Source organism: Corapipo altera, unplaced genomic scaffold (genome assembly GCF_003945725.1).
Source record: "Corapipo altera isolate COAL_440 unplaced genomic scaffold, ASM394572v1 0, whole genome shotgun sequence".
Classification (NCBI taxonomy): domain Eukaryota; kingdom Metazoa; phylum Chordata; class Aves; order Passeriformes; family Pipridae; genus Corapipo; species Corapipo altera.
Genome location: NW_020884872.1, coordinates 21835948 through 21859106, shown reverse-complemented (window position 1 = coordinate 21859106; position 23159 = coordinate 21835948). Strand labels below are relative to the sequence as shown.

The following is a 23159-nucleotide window of genomic DNA, read 5'->3' as shown; positions in this document are numbered from 1 at the left end:
TAAGAGATAAAATATATGAGATGACAAAAAACAAGTGAGGGCTTTGAGTTAGGTACAACGAAAAGCATGATATCAGACATCAAAAGCTGAAAAATGAGAACACGATCTCTAAAAAGTCAGTCTTTTAAAAATAAAACACAGATAAAGCTCTCTATGGTTTTTTGCCATATCTTCAGCTATTGGACAGAAACACAACTGTGCTGTGTAGTCAAAGGTAATGTCAGTTCTTTGTCCATCTTCTTCCTTTTACTTAAACTTGGACACCTGGGAATAGGGGTACTCTGAATCACCTACATAACCTACAAGCCCTGATAAAGGCACTAGAGGAAGAACTTTTTATCTTTCAGCAACTGAGGATCTTTATGTAGAAGGGAAAACAAAACAATGTCATCTATTTAATTTTGCATTTACTTTTGTGGATATTCCAGAAAATACTGGCTGAAAAGGTTTTGTTATTCTTTGTGGGGAAGGGGTGGAAAATGAAGTTAGGAAAATGTAAGTATTGCAAAAAGTTGTGAACTTTCCATTAATAAAAATGGAATGTACCTTATTTATTAGATTTTTATTTTAGACTTGAATTGTTAGGATATTAATGCCTATTTTCCTTAATTGCCACTGTGTCTCAGGGGAGCTGCAGTTCACTTGGTTTATGACAAAACTTCTTCTCTGGTCTGGACTTTGTGACTGATCTGTGACTACGTCATCACTGAGTGATCTGGGTTTCTCTAACATAGTAAAATTTGGATAAAGTAATTCGGATGGGCTATAAAAGACTGAGAAAACATAACTTCCTTAGAACATAACTTACATAACTTTTAGAAGACACAGTGGGGACCTTGGTGCCCACAGTGGAACACCAAACAAAACAGCTTGAATCAGAACTTCATCCGAAAGTGAAATGTTATTTATTATGCTACAGCTCAAACAAGATGTTTAGACATTTCCAAACCCCTTTCTTATTTTTCATTTGCTTTAAAAGAAGGTTACTGTCTTACTTTTCAGGCTAATTTGATGTGTTGAGAAGCATTTTAAAATATTATGATATTAAATATATAATATCATAATTTCTAGTGGGATGAAAATCCCACTTTTTACCAGCTGCTATGGCCTCTGGAGACATTCAGGCTGATGAGGTTTGTGATGTCAAACAGCTGCAGATGAAAATATGAAAAACAATTGACAATAATTAAATAATACAAATGTAAAACTACAAATTTGAGACAAGCATATAATTATCATGGTATTATTTCAAATGATTTTATGTGATATTAAATACCATTGAATTGTCATATTCTTAACAAAGTCAAAATAGGAATATACTAATCTGCAGATTTATATTTCAGACAGTAAAAGAACAAAACAAAATATTTACTTAGCATGAACAAAGTTCTGAAGCTTTTCTTTCTTTTTTAAATGTGAAACTGCTTAACTGAAAAGAAGCTAATTTATTAAGATCACTCCACAATTTAGGGTGAACAATTCACAGAAATTACACAATTGTAACCTCTTTTCTTGTGTATGAATTATCTCAGAGCAAGCTGTGGAATTTTGAAGTGTACCTGTAATTAAATGTATTTGCTGAACAACTATAAACCTGCAATTTATTTGCAAAAGTTTTATATACAAATTCAATATTCAAAATTCAAGCTGCTTGATTAGGTCAGTAGGCACATATTTCCATCTCAGAAGCTTGATTCTTCATATCAAAAATCTGATATGAATAATTCAGAATTTGCTTTTTGCAAATAATCTTAACTAATATGCTCAAAATTCTTCAAACATTGTTGTTAGTACCTCTATTCAGCAGAATAGTTACAGAAAGCAAACAATACCCTGCTCAAATTGCTAAAATGTCTATGTACCTTTTCAGTGAAAGGAAACCTCATTGGTAAACAGAATCTAACATCATAAAAGAACAAACTATTTACTTACTCAGCCTTTGAAGGAAGAATTATATTAATGACATACTTGCAATCTATGTAAATACGTTAAATATATATGAGTAACATATACTGGTACTCCTACATATTTTTTTTCTAACAAAACTAATTACTTATCTAAATTTAAAATGTAAAAGAAAAGTATATTTACTTGTGGAGGCTTTATGTGTTAGATTTATCTGCATTATTCTGATCCCTAATTTGGAAGATACATTTTTCAGCTGCTAAGCTATACTCGATTAAGGGAAGCTGCTTACCTAAGCTTTTTTTTTCAGTGCCTCAGAAAATATTAACAAAATAATTCAGCCATTGCTTCAATGGGAATTGCAGTGCATACAGGTAATAAGTATATGGAACTTATTCTCCTACATCTTCATTGTCTGAGTTGCTTTCCTTTTACTTGCAGGCTTATAGAACTACAAAAGCCATGAAAACTCACTGCTAACTTAAAAGTGCAACCTCTGTTACTTTAATATTTTTATACTGTGTATCAAGGTATTGTTTACATTAGATAATGAAATGGAGATGGGGCAGAAAACACACCTCTGAAAGACTTGCTACACAAAAGGATGAACACGTAGTTATTTGCACAAAGCATTAGAAAATACTGTGATATTTTATTATTAAAAATGCTGCTGAAAAGTTTATACATATGTGTCCAGCCATATATATCTTCTATCATTACTTAAGGCAAAAAACAAAAAATTGCAAAACGATAACAGAAGAAACCATTGAACCCTGTGTGCCTCATAAGGACAAGAATATAAGCCTGGGAAAGTACTTTTGTTTTTCTTTTACAGTTTCAAAGTATATTTTGATATCATTATTATAGAATTCTATGAAGACCCTATAAATCTGTTCCCTCTATAAATCATACATCAGTCCAGATGTATCAAATTATTAAATCAACTTGATTGTAATTACTTTTAAAAGCTAAAATCATTCACTTACAGGAACTTTTTTTTACCCAAATGTCACAAGCCTGACACAGTACTGTACATATTGCTAGCAGAAGACAATTGGAAGTACTAAACAAATACTGTAATTCACATTACAAACATACCCAACTGCTTATGATGTCAAGCATCATTACCTTTTTTTTTCTTTTTTTTTTTTTTTCTTTTTTTTTAAACCTTTTTTTAAGAGTTATGAACTGCTGCATCTCAGCTGAGACATTAAATAATTGGTGGAAATGGCCTGGTATAGAGTCAGCATTTATCAATATTATGTGATGGATCAGTGAAAAAACAAAACAGTTTTCCATTTCCTACTAATTGTACTTTGAATTTGCTGTTTTATCACATTCCAACCTGAGCTTCCAGGTCAGATTTATAGTATGTTTACTAAAGAGAAAGGATTGTATCAGTCACATGTTGCATTTTTATCATGTCATTAACATTTCACTTCTTTCATTCAGAATTTGTTTTATTGCCTACTACAACAAGGAGTTGTGCAGATGAATAGACCTCAGTGAATCACCTTGTCTTTGATTTTATTTGTAGGGGCAACTATTCCAAGATATTTTATTCAAAAACAAAAAGTGTAGAAAACGAGAAGAGGTACAAGGCATCTTGTGTTAGATACTTATGGGACAGATGATATTTATGCAGTGTAGTTGTGGAATAATAATAGAAAATACATCTGGGATAATTAGGTTCAAGTGCAGACCAATTTGTTTAAAGATCTTTGGTTACTATCTCTCAACGATAGAGTAACTTTCAAAGACAAAATATAAAGCAATCTTCATCTGTGAGAACTAATTTCTAGCTTTTCACATTCAAATCAGTTGTTTGAATCAAACTGTCAAATTACTTTGTTTCATAGCTCTGCTTGGTCTCTGCTTTTCTAGTGAAGGAAGGGCCGAAGGGAATAACCAGTTAATAATTTTGCCTTTTCTGAGACTGATGATCTCTGGGATTTTCAATTTTGTTCAGATGCAGAACAGCTGATGGTCTCTCTGTTTCTCTCTCCATAATATTCTTTGACTACAGGACTGCTGTGCAATAAATCAGCAAAATAAGTATTTTGTGACAGGTACACTCTCAAGCACAAATCAAGATACTGGGTTGAGAAGTTCCTTACACACTGACCATTCTGAACACTTTGAAAAACAGTCAGCCAACCAATCTTGCATTTCCCCACTTTCAAATTGCAGTTTTATATCATTTAGCAAAACTAAAGAGGTGTTTTATCAGCTGAGATTCTACTGCAACTGCTGGTGAATATAATTTTCCTCAGAGAAGGCTGACCAAAACACAGGCTTTCATTGCTTTTGTCAGGGCACAAAACTCTTCCTAAGGTATCACAATAACCAAGAACTACAAACTGGACTCTGAATATATATTATTAGATGTTTCTTGGTTCAGTTCAACAAGTATAAAATAGTAATTATTTTCTTTTGCGTTTTTTTCTCTTCATTTTCCAATCCATTGTTGTGTTGCAATTTAACAAAGGCTAACACAAAATTAAATTATAGAAAAAATGTTTCAGAAAAGAACAACAATCTCCTATGAATACTTTAACATGCATTAGTGTAACCTGTAAGAGAAAATACGCAGGTCACACAGACAACTGTATCCTCGGCATGACACCATGGCCTTATATAAATGAAACATGTTAGAAAAAACTCATAGTTTTTGTTTACCACTAGTAATTAAGAAGGAATTCCTCCTTTGGTCTTGGAGGAAACAGAGGTGATATGACTAATGTATATACACATAGGTCACAATCAAATGCACAATCTTTCTAAAAGCTCTTTTCAAACTGAAAACATCAATAAAAGCTGCTTTTTTGTTGTTGGTTTGTTTTTAAACTCACAGCTATGTACATTTTTACAAAGTTTCTTTAAATATAGTTCAGGCTGGCAAGTCATCTCTTTGCGCAGAACTATACGTATTTTACTGCATAGTCAGTCCTCCTCTTTTTTTTTTATTTTTGTTTTTAATAATAAAATTCTATTTTCCCCATCTGGATTACAGCTTCATATGCTGGGTAAAAGCCCATGGTGATGTCTTTGTTTTATCAATGGCCATTCATGGTATGGCACATAAAGAATCTTTTTTATTATTTTATTTATTATAAAAACCCCAAACAAAACACCTGTACAGTCACTGGCTCTGTGTTCCAGAAGACTCTGCTTTGCTTGTTACACTTAAAACACCATTTTAAATTACTTCTTCTGGCCTCAACTTTCAATCAAAGTGGCTGAGATCTTAAAGCAGTATCGCGACAGCAATGTACACTTTTCACATTTCACAGGGTTTGTAGTCGATCTTTAATATCAGTGAGTTTCTGTGGGAAGGATCAGTAAGAAAATAATGACTGTCCTTCTCTTTTACTTTTTTTTACTTTAGATTTTGACAAGGTGTTCAATGGATGGTATTATAACTTTTTCCTCTTCTTTTTTTTTCTTTTTTTTTTTCTTTTTTTTCTTTCTTCCAAGTGGCTTGTGAGGGTAGAGGGGGAAGGGCTGAGCTATACCCTAGTGGTCGAATGTCCATGGGGCAAATTTGTACTGTTTTGTCCTCCACTGAAGGTGTTGAAAGTATGCAAAGGCTGCATTCCTGTTAATGTATTTGGGATCATGGTTATGGTGTTGGGTGTCATTAGTGGGATGTCATCTGGGGACCTTCTCAAAGTAAGCGTGTAGTCAGGTGGACAGGTTAGTCTCAGTGTGTCATGGGCCTGCAGCGATTCACACTCATGGTCATGTTCTAGCTGCTTCATCTGCAATGACATGATCTCTTCGTTTTGTATGTGTGCTATATCATTGGTTGTGTTCCTCTGGGGGCTGGGGCGCCTGTGAGTTTCGTGACGTCGCTTGTCCTTCTTGTAATACAACGCAGCAAAAGCTAAAATGTTGAGGAACAGCAAGGATGCCCCCACAGCAATGGTGACGCTCAGTTCTGTGGAGTAATCTCGCTTGTTTTCTATCAGAACTGTCGTATCTTCTGGAGCTGTTTTATGGGTGTCTTTTGAATGTTTGGGGTTGTTGGCAGGTGTCATTGCTGGGCGTTTGGTGGCTGGCCACAATTTACCAGGAGAACGTCGCGTCACATAAGGAAATGAGGTCATGTCAGGAGGGGGGACTTTAGTTGTTGTGGAAACATACTGAAATATTTCATTCAGGTTATGAAGGTGCGGTACGAGCTCCAACCAGAAAGCAACTTTTGTTGCTCGGTAGTGATCACGAACCCGGGGTTTCAGGCCAATATGCAGATAAAGTTGGTCTTTAGGATTGTATTTGGACCAGGCCACTTCTTCAAAACGGTTGGGTTTTGTGTGGATGAACTTTGTGTCCTGTGGAACAGGCTGGTTTGGATCTCTAAAAAAACAAAACCAGACAACATTATAGTCATTAATCTACCCCATCCCCCCCAAAACAGACAAAAGCAAAAAAACCCAAACCCCCTCAATCCTAAAGTTAATGGATTTGCAATACTTAAAGTAATCTAAAAACAGAAGCTAAAAAGCCTTCCCTAAATGAAGAACAGCTGTTAATAAATAATCAAAAGAAAATTACTTACTGTACAGTGCATTTTTTTACATGAAAACAGAGAAAGGATAGTGTTTCAGATCCCAATAGGCCATCTGAATTCTGTGATTCAGTATCATACTCTGAAGAGTATGTCTTAGAGATATACTGCATTAGAGAGGTACTAATCACCTCTCCCCACAGTAAAGGTGTAGGTTCGATTCTTCTCATGGTTGACACTAACTTTCTCATTTAAGGTACCATTGCTTCCACTGCTGTAAGTAGTAAATATGGGAACTTAATTCTTCTGGCAATATTAGAAGTCCATGTGAACACAAGAAATATTAGCTGTATATATTACAAACAAAAACCTTTAAAACATGAAGTAGCAGGGCTAATACATGTAACTGGAAACCATTTATCTCTGTGTTCCTTTACTGAGCTATTAGTCCTCCTTCATTCAAATCTCTATGCTGGCGAAAAGCCTTTGAACTATTTTTATGTTGCAAATCTTTCCATCATTTGCATTAGCAGATAACTATTTGAAAGTTGCATGAGATCATTGCTATGAAGGAACTGTGCTTAATGGTCATAGGACAGCGAGCCTTAACTCTGTCCCACTTTATGAAGATGAGACCTATATTACCTGAGATTAACAAGTTTTATAGTACTTAATTAGTAGTAGAGATAGGAGTAGTACAAAAGTCAGATTATTTCAACATCGTCAAGCCAGATATTTAATCAACATTATGCTTTTTCCATATTTTCTTTTTTTTTTCCTTATATGTTCAGAATAAAGACAAACCAATTTCACAAACAGCATTTAAATATTGTCGGTCTAACTTCAGTGCCTGTTAAAATCATGGAGAAGATTATTCTGGGAAATATAGAAAAACACTGGAAGACAATGCAGTCATTGGCCACAGCCAGTACAGCTTCATGACAGGAAAGTTCTGCTTATCAAACCTGATTTCCTTTCATGACAAGGTAACTCCCCTAGTTGATCAAGGAAAGCTGGTTGATGTAATTCTTTTAGATTTCAGTAAAGCTTTCAATGCTGTCTCTCACAGGATCCTTCTGGACAAAATGTCCAGCACACAGCTGGACAAACATATAATTTTGTGGGTGAGCAATTGGCTCATGGGTCGAGGACAGAGGGTAATAATTAATGGGGTAACATCAGACTGGTGACCTGTCACTAGTGGGGTTCCACAGGGCTCCATCTTGGGCCCTGTGCTCTTCAACATCTTCATTAATTACTTGGATGCAGGACTGGAAGGGATGTTAAGTAAGTTTGCAGATGATACAAAACTCAGAGGAGCTGTTGACTCCCTCGAAGGCACGGAGGCCCTGCAGAGAGACCTCGAAAAATTAGAGAGATGGGCAATCACCAGTCATATGAAGTTTAACAGGGGCAAGTGCTGGATTCTGCACCTGGGATGGGGTAACCCCAGATGTATGTACAGACTGGGGAATGAGATGCTGGAAAGCAGTGCCATGGAAAGGGACCTGGGGGTCCTGGTCACTGACAAGTTGAATATGAGTCAGCAGTGCCCTGGCAGCCAGGAGGGTCAACCGTGTCCTGGGGGGCATCAGGCAAAGCATCGCCAGACAGTTGAGGAAGGGGATTGTTGCACTCTGCTCTGCACTGGGACAGCCTGACCTTGAATATTGTTTGCATTTTTGGGCACCACAATATAAGAAAGATATTAAGTTATTGGAGAGTGTACAAAGAAGGACAACGAAGAGGGTGAAAGCCTTGAAGGGAAGCTGTATGAGGAGCAACTGAGGTCACTTGGTCTGTCCAGCCTTAAAGACTGAGGTGAGACCTCATTGAAATCTACAACTTCCTCAGGGGGGAAGAGGAGGGGCAGGCTCTAATCTCTTCTCTGTGATGACTATGACAGAACCCGAAGGGAATGGTCTGAAATTGTGTCAGGGGAGGTTTAGGTTGTATATTAGAAAGAGGTTCTTCACCCAGAAGGTGGCTGGGCACTGGAACAGGCTCCCAAAGAAGTGATCACAGTACCAAGCCTGAGAGAGTTCAAGAGGCTTTTGGACAATAATCTCAGAACATGGTGTGACTCTTGAGGATGGTTCTGTGCAAGGCTAAGAGCTGGACTAGATGATCCTTGTGGGTCCCTTCCAATTCAGTATAGTATGTGATTCTGTGATTGTCAATGTATGTGTATCTCTATAACTTTAGTAAACTTTAAGTTATATACTACTGCCTCTTGCCATGAAAAAATACAGAAATTTAAAATTACTAATACTGGGCTTAATATTCTGTTTTGCAAGAGTTTGCATCTTCTTTTGCAGCAAAGAGTATTTTCTGGGACTTTGTAATATATTATACATTATTTATTTTCTGTGCATTACTCTGGGAACTTTCCATTCTCCTTTTTTTTCCCATATGCATTAGTTTATTTTCCACAAAACGATTCTAATATTTTCCTTTTCTACCAATGTACAGTTACGTATGTTATGGGAATATCAAGCCCCACCACTACAGATTTTAAAGCATCTCAGTTTTTTTCTTTTTCCATTTTCAAAAGCCCGTGAGCTTGATAGCCTACTTTAGTCTTCCTTTGGTGTACATAGAGAGAATTTATCATACCTTTTATTTTCGTATATAATTTTGATATTTTGGCTTACTTATGCTTGTGGTTTTAGTATTTGGGGTGCCTTAGTGTGCTGCTGTTTTTTTTTAAATACTATACCTGATCTTTCCCATCTCAATAAAATACAAAATATATAAACTAGGGAGTCTGAAACTGATACCATTTCATTTATCTATCTGTCTGTCTATCTGTATTTTTATATTTTTATTTATTTATTTTTAATTTTATGTATTAACAGCTAGCCAAGTTGTGTTAATTCTGAACAAAAAGATAATTGCTTGGGAATTGTTCATCCCAGTTCAAACCAGAGGAGTAATATTCACTGCCAAGCAGTACAGAAACAGATGTGTGCTGCTACTTTGAGGGATTCTAACATACATTGATGAAGAAAATAAAGTTTTTCTTTTGTTCTTAAAGAACAGACTGAAAGATTTGGAAAATCCAGAGGAGAAGATACTGGCCATATTCAATATATTTACTTTTACAAAAACTTGGGGTTCAATACATAAATTCTAAAGCAAGTTAAAAATCAACAAGATTATCAAAATGCAAAGCATTTTTCTTGTTGGAAACTCTTACGTTGTCCCCCCTTGCTGTTCTGATTCACAGCACAAAACACTCTGGGAAGGGTCCTATGGAAAACCAATTCATTAAGCTAGTTTGGGTAAATGAGTTGCATTTGATACACAGTACAGGAAACGAAGAAGCTGAGCACTCATTTCAATGAGCGGCCAAGCTGGATATGCACAATTTTTTCTTTTTTTTTTTTTTTTTTAATGGCCCTATAAAAATGTCAGCAGATAATTATTTTAGCAACTAAACATCTTTTAAATTTACATTCTCTCTGTGGTCCCTTCCAACTTTTCCCATTCTGTAATCCTGTGATTCCCTTCCCCTACAAACAGCCTGGAGAACAAGTAAATATCAATCTCCCTTTCCCCCTCTTCCATTCTCTACCTCCATCTGTCATTTTTAACTATATCTACTAGGAGCAGTCAATTACGCTGCCACCTCCTCCAAACACAAGAGAGAAAATAACATTACATGAGGGTAGGCTTGTATTTCAATATTTGTTTACATGACTCTGTGGGGGCATGAAGCTGTTCCTTGAAACAACGAACAGAAAAAAATCAGCCAGCTCTAAAGACAAGTCATTTCTTTGCTGTGGGTACCAGAGCTCTAAAACCAACACCGACTCTAGGGTTGATTACTAAATAAATGAATAAATGGTCTCAATATTCTCTCTGAATTTGGAGGATAGATATCTAAATAATTATTTTTTTAAAGAAAAGTGAATAACTAAGTCCAGTCCTAAATAGAGGATCTAATAATGTATGGATCTTGGTCTTACAAATTAATGACAGTGTGCAAAAAATATTCAGTAGATATAAACAAGAGAATTTTTACTTTCCTTGGTCTTTCTCCTATGTACACTGCAAAAAATTAATAAAGTCACAAGGTTACAACTTATAACTTGTTAACCTTTTTTCTTGGGTAGTTGGGCAGCTTCTCCTGTTATGAACAATTTTCCAGTTTTATTGGTAGGCATGAAACATAAACGTACAGAAAATAATTTCTCCTATCAAATCAGCTGTTCAGCAAAACTCTTATCTGTTATTAATTTCAAATTTCCTTTTTCCTTTTTCCTTTTTTAGCCCCTCACATCACCTTTGTACTTCTAGGTGTTCTTGAGGCTCAGATGTGTAATGCATAATAAAAGGTTGCTAGGAAACCTTCCTTTAAAAACCTGCTGCACTCATGATGGTAACAGTATAATATGAACAATATATTTTCAGTTCTGTACTTCTTCCAGTAATGACTCTCATAGGGATTAGATAACTTGTTTCCCAATGCTACACGTTGTTAGGGAGATTTTTTTTTTTATTCATGCTACTGTTATAACAAAATTAATTATTATTATTATTAATTTTGCTGTCTCATTATTTAGTTTTACCACCTTTAAAATTCAATTTAAACAGCTTCTCCAAAAGAAAATGTTCCCATCATGGAACGTCTGAACTTTTTTTCCATATAACAGAAGACAATAAGATGGTCTTTCTTGTCTTATCTAAGGTATATTTTCGTTAATGTGCAGGATAATCCCATTTCACCTGTCACTTTTTTTCTCCCACTTTCAGTCTGCACTGATTTTGCACAACTTAGAATGTTACTACATATCGTCATTTAATTCACACCTCATTGGCTAGAGATGTGCAATCAAAGCATTAATTTTTTCTCAGGCAATATAAAGTAAATGTGCCTGCAATGGATGCTGACTGAAGAGCAACACACACTCTTGTTCATAAGGTGGATTAGTAGCTGATCTGAAGGGCAAATGAGAGTCCTGAGTATTTCATATCTGCTGATATTGTCATGAGAAGAATGATGAATTAAGAGGTCTTTTCATAATCCATATTCCATACAACATGGTAAAATACAATTTGTGTTTTAACCACTTCTGCAAAAATAGGACAATGGAACTGTTATGTTAATGCACTTAAAGTATTTTATTATTTGGGTCCTTCTCTAATTTCATTGGAGAGCAAAATGTCTTCAAAATTACATACTGAGTTTTTCTGTTTGTCTCCAAGACTCTGAAAGGCCCTTTGATCATTAATTTTCTTTCAGTACTACTCTTTTCTCCATATGGGAAGAAAAAAAAAAAGAGGAGAGAGAAAAACTGACATTTCTTCATTCTTCTGCTGATTTTTTTTCTAATGTCACAATACTAATAACGGCACAGACAGTCCTGCCTGAAGGACTTGTACACAGGCATATCTTCCCTTACTTCCTTTCCTCACTTATTACCAGGTCCCACTGTTGCCATGCTCCAGTCAGCTATTATAACCACCAAGGAAAGCAAACCATAAGCACACTGTTTTGTTCGACTAATACAGATTTGCCATTGGAGACAGTTATTTCTTCAGACAAAAACATCAAAAAAAAAAAAGCAATAGCCTCATAAAAGAGTTCATTGAGAATCGATTTGAAAATATACTTTTATAATTGTAAGTTTAATCATGCTTTCTATTAGAGAACCAAACTGAATATAAAACATAGACATTCTTAATAACTCAGAAATGTATGCAAGTTTGTGCTTAAGAATCAATGGTAGTAAAATAATTCTGGAGTTTTTATCTGAAGTACAAAGAAAACAAGGATATATCATTTAGACCTTTATCTTTCCCAATACCAGCGTAGGTAGAGCTGGATGAATGGGAGCAAAAATAGAGTACTGTAATTCTTCACAAAGAGGGTAATTTTTAGAAACCTGATAGATGTCTCTAATGACAGCATGGCTTTGTGCATAGTCTGTGAAACTTCAAATCCTTCTTCACAAGAGTGTAGCTGACAGAGTATCTGTGAAGGACTGGCACACAACCCCTCATGTTATTCACTCTACCCCTGCTGATGTATCTGCGAAGGAGGTAACATGGCCCTAACTAACAGAACACTTGGCACATAAAATTACCATTACAGTTAAGATAGTACTACTGGCAGTAGACTGAAGCTTTAAGTGCACCTCTTAATGAAGCTCGCACATATAATTCTGCACAAAGTGGAATTAAAAGCTGTATTTTCATGTCATTTTTGTATTCCAAATGCAGTATCTCACACCTACTCTGTAAAAAATTGTTGGCCTGTTTCTAAGGCATGTTAGAAACATAGTTTTGAAAAGGCAAAAAGAAAAAGATTGTTAATAATAATAAAAATAATAATAAAAGATTCACAGAAAGGTAGAAAATGAAGGATTAGCAAAATGTAACTTCAAGGCATTAATTTCAAGCACAAAGTATCTGCCACTAAACACTTTCATTGTCACCTCCTATTTGCTAGCTTCAGTCACTGACTTCAAAGTCAAACACAATAAAAACACTGCGTCTTACGTTTTGATTTTATAAGACTGACCTGCCCTCCAAACCCAGCCTTTGCAGTAGGCCCATTGAACAGTGTGTCTCTTTTTAGAAACGAGTGGTACGTCATTAAGAGCCTAACACGGTCCATCAAAATGATGAACCACCTGAGCTGTAATTATACAATAAGTTCCTGGATGCAGTCTCTGTGGGAGAATCATCAAGATTAGAAGAGTCTTAGAGACTTATAAATTAAATAAATATATCTGCAGTTTTAATGTTCAAGGCTCGCCTACAGGGAAATGTGTAATAATAAAATCTTTCAGTTAGATTTTTCATGTGTGTTGCCATGGGGACAAACATAAGCAAGACAAGCTCTATCAGAATTAGGATGGGAAATGATCAATTAAAAATAGGGGGGGGAATCCCAAAGTAGAGCCCCCAACAATGCATTCTTGAACTATATAAGTCTTTTTGAGAGTTGGAGAACCTGAGTCACGGATTCCAGATTGCACATGAGTGAGTAGAGAGGAGAATGGTTACTCCAGAGATCGTCTTTGCTCTAGGCTTGAGGTGCTATAACCTTCTCTTTTCCACTGGAGGAACCAGAGATACAGAGCAAATGTAATCTTAAGATATTATTTACCTCCAAGTATTTTCTTGTACTGTTCAGAAAAATTAATCATTGTTTATATAAACAAAAAAACCCCATCAAAGTAATATATATTGTGTTGCTCTTTTCCTTTCCTTGTGAAAACTGAAATTTTACAGCTAGAGGTCATTTCTAATGACAAATCTTTCAGACTGTCTATAAAGCAGTGAGTCTGTAATAGAATATATACCCCATTCCTGTCTCATCCACAATGGGAAAGTTTCAGAAATGACTAATGGGTCTCCCAAAGAACCGTTTTTGCTTTTAGGTGTAATATGACAATGGCTTCACAACTAGAGAACTGGGTATAGCCTGCTGAAATTAGCTTTCAAATAGCAACAGCTGGAAAGTGCTATGGGTAACGGTGGCAGCTAGGACTGTGAGAAGCTCCTGTTAGCCTCAAAAACTGCTTAAATACAACTTCTTAATTTACAAGGAATAGTCATAAAGTAATTGTAAACAATAGTGTGACTGTGGAAGTCTTGCATCTCTGTAAGAATTCCAATTATATATACCTGTGAGGATCTGAAGTCCTTAATGTATATGTGGCACCTCATCTATAAAAATAAAGACAAACTGATGGCATCATCATTTTTCTGAGCATGTGGTACAGCCAGCACAGGGCATTCTCTGTCCATAAACCAAGATTTTGTCATGATGTTTGCCCATCCCAGTACTGATGACTTCTTGTTGCCAAATGCATTTAAATATTACAGAGTTCATTCACTTTTGTTGCTGAACTGTGGGATTTCTGTATGAAAAAGTACCTGTTTACCTAACATGTGGTGCAACAAGAGCTTTTTTTTGCCTTGTAAATTGACCCGAAGCATTTGATTGGTTTTTACTCCATTCATGCTTCAAGTTCTTATTAAGACGGCAAAATCCCTCTCCCTTGAACATCATTCGGATTCATTAAAGGTAGCAAGAACTGAAGCCTCTGAGTGTTTCACAATAGGTACCTCTGAATTTTTCTTATATAGCTGCAAATCGTTCACTGCAGTGCAGTAAAGCTGCAGTTTCCAGAGCCCAATCCTACCATTAAACATTCAGTGAAAAGATTTACAGCTCCTTTGTGCCACAAGTATCTTTGTTTTAATTCAGTACCAAAGACTCAAGGTTAACAAAAAAGCCCTTGCTGCTCAAGTAAAACACTGCAATACTTTTTAAACGAATGCTATAGGAAAAGAACAGAATTTATTAATAGTGTTCACAGATTAAGCTGCTCTGAGGGTTCTTTCCTGGATGCTTATAACACTATTTCAGCAAAACATTGATGTCTTTATTTTGTTTTCGAAGCAGAATTAATTTAGATTTTTAACCTTCTCCAACTAAAATTTTTATCTGAATCTCTTCTTCATTCCAGTCAAGTACTTATTATTGCCATTATAGCCCTCAGAGGGAAAAAATTTTCTAGTGTCTGCCTTTCTGTTCTAATTCCTCCCTGAGTCCTCATCCCTGTGAAGGTCACTGAAAATCAAGAACTTCCTTTCTTTTGCAGCAGATAAGTGCTATCTGCCTGACAGTTCCTTCTTCAAGTGGCAGACATGTTGCCTCTGATTTTTCAGTATCTTAGTGAGCCACCTTTTCTCTGAGACATGTTTTTTGTCTCAATAATTATTCTATTTTTTGAACAAAAAATATGGTCCATTATTATTCTCACTGAGTTACTGAAAGAAAATAGTTTGAGGGAACACACTAATTAAAAATCTATTAAATATGAATAAGGCTCATTTACCTCCTGTCTTAATGCAAACAGTTCTATAATACTACTGCAAAATCAGAGTCTGAGGTCACTGCAATGGGGTATTGACTAGTTTAGAAGTATGTTATCAACAGAAAGGAATGCTGGGAGTCACACTTACCCAGTTTTAGCAAAGTTAGTCCAGTATGTCATAACCACTGCACTGAGCATGACATCATTCTTGGAAAAGTTGCAGTTGAACAGTTCTGTGGGACCAATCATAGGAATCCCAAACACGTAAGGGACTTCATCACCATGAGCTGAATCAGCCCAGCTGGGTTTCATTTCACTTTGGCAATGGTGATAAAATGCATAGAAATATGTTGGAGATCCATACTGGGCATGCAGGTCAGCAGTAGCAACAGCTGGAGCAACCCACTGGTGGTCTGTAAAAAGAGCAACCAGGGTCTTCCGTCTTGTTTCAGGGTTTTCTTTGTCTGCCCAGTCGGTGTACATGAATTTAATGGTCTCTCGCAGTGTATCCTTCCCTTCTGGATAACCGTAAAGATTGTCCACAAAATTGGAGACAGAAAAGTCAAAATCATTGGGGGAAACACCATCTTCATTGTCTACGATTCCATCCACGAATTTTAAACCTTCCCCTTGATTCACGCCCAGCATTATATCATAGTTAAGGAATTCCCCTTGCTCCATTAGAATCTGTGGGTCATCTGGAATCACATCTCCATCTATCACAGGCCCAAAGGCAATATGGTATGTGGCTGGAGTGATGGTCTGTTGAATGAGTTCTTTGTAATTCTTATTCCGAAGACATTCAACCAAATCAGTGGTATCCAGCATGTCGCAGCCCACTTTATCTGCCAATATCCGAGTGTACTTGGCAGGTTGATAGTTCACTGCCCAGCTGGACAGGGCTGTTCCACTCTGTATGATTGCCTTTTGGAACAAACCTGCAGGTGCAAATCGTTTAAATACAAATCCAATTAGATATTTTAAAAATATGTGTATCAAAAAAAAGTATTTCTTACAAAGCAAAAATAGTTTTGATTATACAATCACTAAAGAGTGCATAAACCAAAATTTCTATTTAATTTCCATAGATCCTGCCCACTACTCTCTTTTTATACTATCTCTGATAAGCTAGTAATTAAAATCTCTCATGTTTTTGGTGCTCACACACATAAAGCATGAAAGTTTCAAGGTGCTGTTTCAAGAACAAAACTCATGCTTATACTACAGTTTTCTTGCATCTTTGATGGAAGTCCTCTGGCTTTGCCACAGTTGTAGTCCTGTGAAAATTTCTTGAAAGGATTGGCAGCTACAAGCAATTATAGCCTCTTCGCCATGTAAATGACACTCGTGAATGCACCTTTCAGTAGTTTAAAGGTCAAATGAAATCTACACACTCTCATTTCCTTCACAGAAGCCATGCATCATATAACTTCAAAAAATCTGCTCCAATAAAAGCAATTTAATAAGTTCAAATCTTCTACTTAGAAAATTTTACCATTTAATTTTTTTATTATTATTTTTTGCAAATATATAGATTTGTTAGCTCTGCCTACATGTTGAATTTTGCATGTGTGTGCTAGAACTGCCTATATGTTGAACAAAAATATATTTAAATATTTTTGAAAGAGAGTGAGACGAGACTCGTTAGTTCTTTCTGGTTGTTTTATGTGTACTAATAAAAAGAGAACTGAAAATCTGATCTGAAGAGCTGCTTTCTGAGTAGCTGTCAGAGCACTGAAAAGCGATAGGGGCCTTAATGGCGAAGCTGCCCCATCTCTTTTTCTCTGGTAAGATCATTAAAATGGCCTACTTTATATTTAAAATTAAATGCTTGGATGTCTTCTTGACATGATTTCTACTGTTAAGCTCTCAAAATGTCAGACAGCAACAGCTACAAAAGCATGTGGGTTTTGTTGTTGATATATCTTTGAGATGATTACTTAATGAACATGCAATAAAATTTCAATTATTTGATCAGTTTACTTTTTCATAGTTCTATCTGCATGATTTTGGCATGGCTTGCTCAACAGTTATCCACTGCACTCTTATTTGTATCAACTGACTGAATTGTCAAGCACAATTGTATGTATTTCAAAATGAGGTGTGTTTACCAATCACCCTGCTATGACTGTTTGCTATGGCTTAGCTTTCTGTCACAAATTCCTGTCTGTTTTAATATGATAAAAATGGCATGGACTCATAAATACAATAGATATTTTTGTGTTGTCTTCTTTTATAAATTCTTTGTAGATTTGGTCTTATCACCGTGAATATTTATTATTTGGTACTGGTGCTGTACATTCTTGGGGTTTGTTTTTGGGTTTTTTTTGCAGGGTGAAGTGTTAAGAGTAGAAACCCCACAGCTCACTTATCAAAATCTTAAGAACACTGTGTGGGATCACACAGTATTTGTGGGGAGTTAAATACAGGTTTTAATAAGTTTAAGTTATGTTATTATTAAGCAAAGAAAGTAGCTAAATATATGTTGGAAGTGCAGCCAAGAGTGCGTAAAAAATCAAAAAGGTCACTGCTCTCTTCCATTTTAATTAGGGCAAATTCTTTGACAGGAGACCCAGTGGAATCTGTTGATAAAACTAGAAAAAACACATTGCCCATAGCATTAGTTGCATGAGATTTACGCTGTAATAGCATTTAGTTTTCCCTATAAATATATTTTTATGTTGACGAATAAAAATCCAGAATACTAGCTAGTAGGTATTTTCCAAAAACTACAGACCTCATATAATTCTAACTCAGCATACCTCATTGGCCATTTTCATGACACTACTATATGTTAAAAAAAAAAAAAAAAAAAGTGCTTTGCTTACCTTCTGAATAGTGGGAGAGTGTCAGAAGACTGACACAGGAAGCTCCTGCCCCAGATCCAAAAATAGTAACTCTTTTTGGGTCTCCTCCAAAAGATCCAATATTTTCTTCAATCCAACGTAAAGCTTGGATTTGGTCAAGCAATCCGTAGTTGCCTTTTGCAGCTTGGTCGCCAGTACTTAAAAAACCTAAAAGGCAAAACCCCATAATTTTAGTCCATGAGACACAGAGTTAGCTACAGGGTATCTACATGTTCACAACACATCTTCCGATACTTTCATCTTCTGTGGTTTTTTTTTTCCTTCCTTTTTTTTTTTTTTTTTAAAGGTCACAGTCCTAGTTAAATGTCTCCAGAACAGGCAGTGAAACTCATTCTTTTGCTGTTTGACTTTAGTTTGTTTTTCCCTACCGCAGAGGTCATGTTTATGAAGAATCACTATTTCATTTCTGAAGCAGTTCTGTAACAATGCAACAATACAGACAGAAGATTTTAAACATTTTTTAACCGGATATGAGTAGGGTCAAAAAACTTAGGAAATTATTTTAGTGCAAAGATGTGAGATAGCCAGTCATCAACTGAGAACAAGATTCTCTAACTTAAATACTTGCCAAAATTTTCCTGAACTACACAGTTATTTAAATTACTGTACTCGTGATATGGATAGATGTACTCAGAAACAGAAAAAAGAGGGTAGAAGAAAATAATAAAAGGAACATAAAAAAGCCTAGGAAAAAAATTGCACTTCAATTTCACAGAGGATATTTATTAGGAAGATAGAAGGTAAATCCACATCAATTCAGCCTTTGATAGCGAGGCTTTATCTGAACAAATCAGGTTTTGTCTCTCTCCTTGGAAATTGCAGGGAAAGCTGCACTGCTGTTTTTTTGTTCCCATACTCTGGTTATCAGATTTTAAAAAACAAAGCATGACAAGTCTGCTGCTTGTCTTGCAACTGAGAACAAAATGACTCAAAGATTAGGACTGAGATTAATTTTGGTTTTTTGAAAACAAGGTGAAACATTGCAGTTGTCCATGCTGCCTATCATTCACAGGTGAGACTTGTGCTATGTCCAAATTACCCCAGTAAGCCATGTACTCACACTCCTCTCTGTAACTCCCACAGACCTTTTCCTGTTAGACAACTGTTGAGTCAGAAGTCAGTTAAAAATACCTTACAGGATATGCAAGTTTTCAGATGGACATTACTGATTTAGGCACCGCTGTCAGCTGCTTATCAAGACAAAACAAGGACATCACTTGGCAGGCTTTTCCAAGCTAATTATCAGTGCAGACAAATTTGCTAGAATGGGGACCCAGGACTCAGGAGATATGTAGTCTGGTGCAGTTTGATATGAGTCTGTTATCATGAGACATCTGAGCCTGCAGTAATAAGACCTTCGTGATCCTAGGAAAGACTAGAAGGGAAGTCTTAGATTCCTAGGGAAAAAAAGGCCTTGCAATATATTTCACCTGCTTTGGTAAGGGGGAACAGATCTCTTTGCACTGGTTGTAGTAATTTTTTAGGTGATAGGAAGAATGAAAATCCACGAGGTGCAAGGGGTTCGCAATATGGAGGAAACGGAAGACAAGGCAAGGCAGGAGAAAAGAAGAAAAAATGAGCTTTCACTAAAATATTTTCTATGATAAAATTTCTACAATGATATGCAAAATTTTGTCTGAAGATTTAAAAGCTATATCACATCAGGACTAAACTCTAAATATGGAATGCTATATGGCCTCCATTATGGTGGCATAAATTTCTGAATGCAAAGTTAGTCATGATTGAATGAAATGTATTAACTTCTACAAAAGAATATTTTTAATATTTAATTAGTAATTATTTGTAGGTATTAAATGTCAGCAAGTGCTGATGAGTCTTTGTATTTTTCAGAAAACAGTTGTTCCAATTGCAGTAATACAAATCATGTCCATTTGATCCAGCTTTCTCATTAAAAAAATCTCTAATAATGGCAAGCACAGTAGTTAGAATGGAGTAACATCTTCTTTCTCTTCTATACCAACGGAGAAAAAATAAACAAACTAATAATCTATTTTTTTCTTTTAACAGATGTGTTTTTCTCTTTTTCTCATGCCTTTTAGGACTGTCAAAGAAAAAATAACCCATTTTCTGGCTATGTTGCTGCAGCTCACGGCACTGTTCTAAAATATTCTATAATTAAGGCTTTATTCAATCAGAACTATGACCTCACTTGGAGAAAGTTACTGTTGTAACCTTTAAAGCAGTGTGATAATTAATATTCGGAGCCTAAACATGTTTTAGCTCTTCTAGCAGCATCAAGCTAAAGCTGGTTGAACTTTGTAATTTTGAAATGTACTAAAAGGTGAACTGGATAAAACAGCAGTCAGTGAATATCTGATGTTAGACAAATGAAGATTTCTTTTGTTTCCACAGCTGTCTGCTGATTTTCATTAATTGCAAGAACAAATTTTCTTAATTGAAAAACTAATCATCATGGCAAAGAGTCAGCCCCACATGACACAAACTGAATTAATAAACCTGTCTTTTTTTGATGTATTTTCTTTTATACTCTGAATACCACAGCAAGATATTTCTTCAAAGGTATTTGAAGAAATTCAGGCAAATAGTAATTATTTGTTCAAAAATACACAACACTAAGAGTTTTGTGGGGTTTTTCCTGTGATCACTATGAATATTTCAGAGCAGGAATGCAGGGTTTTTTTTCTGAGATGGGATTTATATTCTGTGCCTTTTATATATATATGTTTTTAAGTGCAGTTAAAACTATTTCCCAGTTTATAATTTGGTGTGATTTGAAGGGCATTCTGTGATCTGAAAATTCTTAGCCTTGGGTTTTGATAGAACCTGAAAGTTCTTCTCACTTGCTTAATGCAATGCAGTAAGGAATGAAAATAGCTTAATATGGAAAACAAAGAGGTTTTTTGTTCGTTTTTGTTTTATTTGGGTTTTTTTCCATGTAATGATACAGAAAGGTATTAACAGTAATATTCAATTCTTGACTTCACAAATCTGTCTTTCCTTAAATAATGGTTTGGAAGGGTGATCAGGCTCTCCAGCTGCAAAATGCTACAGACAGCAACAGCTGAAAAAGAAGAATGTGAGTGCATCCAATGTGTGTTGAGTGAAATACCCCAAACTGCCTTAGCAGAAATTTGCTCCAAACTTATTGTGACAGAGGGAAATATGACCACCAGTCGGACTGAGTAGTAACCAGGGAATCAGAGTCTTCTGAGGCAAAGGTCAGCTTGAAAAAGAGGGCAACAGAAGTATGACAGTTTGTAAAAGGAGAGATAGGGCGGAAAGAGGGTAGCAGCTGGACACGGTTTGACATTGTGCAAAGTGGCCACGACATTGCAAACTCCCTCCATCCTGGAGAGAGTACCCCCCTGTGGGGCGTCTGCACTCATCCAGAGGCTGTCCGTGTGTGCTGTCACTCAAGAATGTGTTTAAGCATGTCTGGGGTCTTGTGGGATGTTGGGTCCGTGGGTGGTTGGGAGCGGCAGGAGCTCACCTGATGCTGAAGCAACCACACATCCCACAGAGAAAATGGGGGAAAGTTCACTCCCTGGCAATGGGGCTGCTAGTGACTCACATAGCCTGGAGGTGGCCTGATGCACAACCAGCTCTATGTGTTTGTGTGTGATTAGAACTTTTGGGGATTAATTGTAGAAGAATGCTTAGAAATTTGCAACTGTTTACTAACCTAAGTGTCTAGTATTATAGCTTATCTTTTGTACTGCTGATACTGATCCTGAAAGTATAGCTCATTGCCTGCTGATTAGTTATTTACCTAGTAGGCTAAAACTAAAGCATTCATCTTGAATGCTTTCCTTGATAGAGTCAGAGAAAAATAAATACAATGGTTACTTCAGAAACTTCAGTTTAAGGAAGCATTTTTTTCTCCTTATTGAAATCATGTGGAAAAAATTAGATGCACCATTAATTACAAGTAATACACTAAAAAAAGTTAAGGGTACTTTATGTTTCCTCATAGTTTATTTCTCTCCAGCTCCAGCCTTGTCTAGTGTTTGGAGGCCCTCCCCACATTAGCATGCTGTGTAGACCTTCAAGAGTCACTCTAAAGAAAACAAACAGGTGGACCTTGTGCCCACTGTACATATTTCATGAATTTATTTTATTATGACTGAATTACTGTCCAGTCCATGGGCTGAATGAATAACCACTGGTAGACATAGTGCATAAGGGGAAGGACATCTTCCAGTTGAGGCTCACCTGGAAGGGTTCAGGCTGTACTTTCAGAACCTTTTTGCAATGTGAAACAGTGTGCAAGGAGGTGGTGACAATACTGTGAGGTTCTGTGAAAATACACTCTTGATCTGAATTAAAACACTAGTGTGGACATGGTCAGGATCAAAATTATATTCTTCCAACCATGGAATTGTATCTTGCAGAATATTCCACTTAAGGAGTCCTTCTGCTGTGCCTTTTGCAACTGGACTTGTCTATCTCATATTGGTCTCTTTAGCTACCAGTGCACTTGTAACAAATGTGGGTAGAGCCCTTCCCAAACCTTTGTTCACGAAGCCTAGCCATGAATGACCTGAGAACTATGGCTTTACCCTTAGAGATAAATACAGTCATCAACATAATTCCAATCTTGCAGTAATTTGCATTTTTTAAATTCTTATGTACTGTTTTCTCATTCTTTCTACATTTTTAGATAAAAAATTACTGTGACAACTTTTCTTTGACATTTTGCACACAGTAATACCCAGCATTACATCAGTGAGGGAAAAGTCCATTCTTTATCCTCATATTTTGTCCCCTGGGCCTAATGCATATTAAATCAATTTGATGGCTGGCTGAGAGCCTAAATTGCAACTGTGAACATTCCTTCCTTTCTTTTCTTTCCTTCCTTCCATCTTTCTTTCTTTCTCTTTTTCTCTCTTCCTTTTCTTTCCTTCCTTCCATCTTTCCTTCTTTTTCTCTTTCTTTCTCTTTCTTTCTTTTCCTTCCTTTCTTTCTTTCTTTCTCTTTCTTTCTCTCTCTCTTCCTTCCTTCCCCCTTCCCTTCCCTTCCCTTCCCTTCCCTTCCCTTCCCTTCCCTTCCCTTCCC

At 36.1% G+C, this 23159-nt stretch overlaps 1 protein-coding gene across 3 annotated transcripts in view; it reads right to left on the bottom strand.

Moving 5' to 3' along the window:
* Positions 1 to 2386: 2386 nt before the first annotated feature.
* The window catches only part of NLGN4X (neuroligin 4 X-linked), a 178811-nt gene continuing 158038 nt past the window's right edge, over positions 2387 to 23159 (bottom strand). For all 3 annotated transcript variants that reach the window (XM_027639555.1, XM_027639572.1, XM_027639563.1), the window contains 3 exons: positions 18084 to 18269; positions 15404 to 16193; positions 2387 to 6264 (listed from right to left, as the gene is read on the bottom strand). In XM_027639555.1, the coding sequence (XP_027495356.1) occupies positions 5415 to 6264; positions 15404 to 16193; positions 18084 to 18269 (1826 nt within the window). In that variant the 3' untranslated portion in view covers positions 2387 to 5414. The remainder of the gene's footprint in view (positions 6265 to 15403; positions 16194 to 18083; positions 18270 to 23159) is intronic.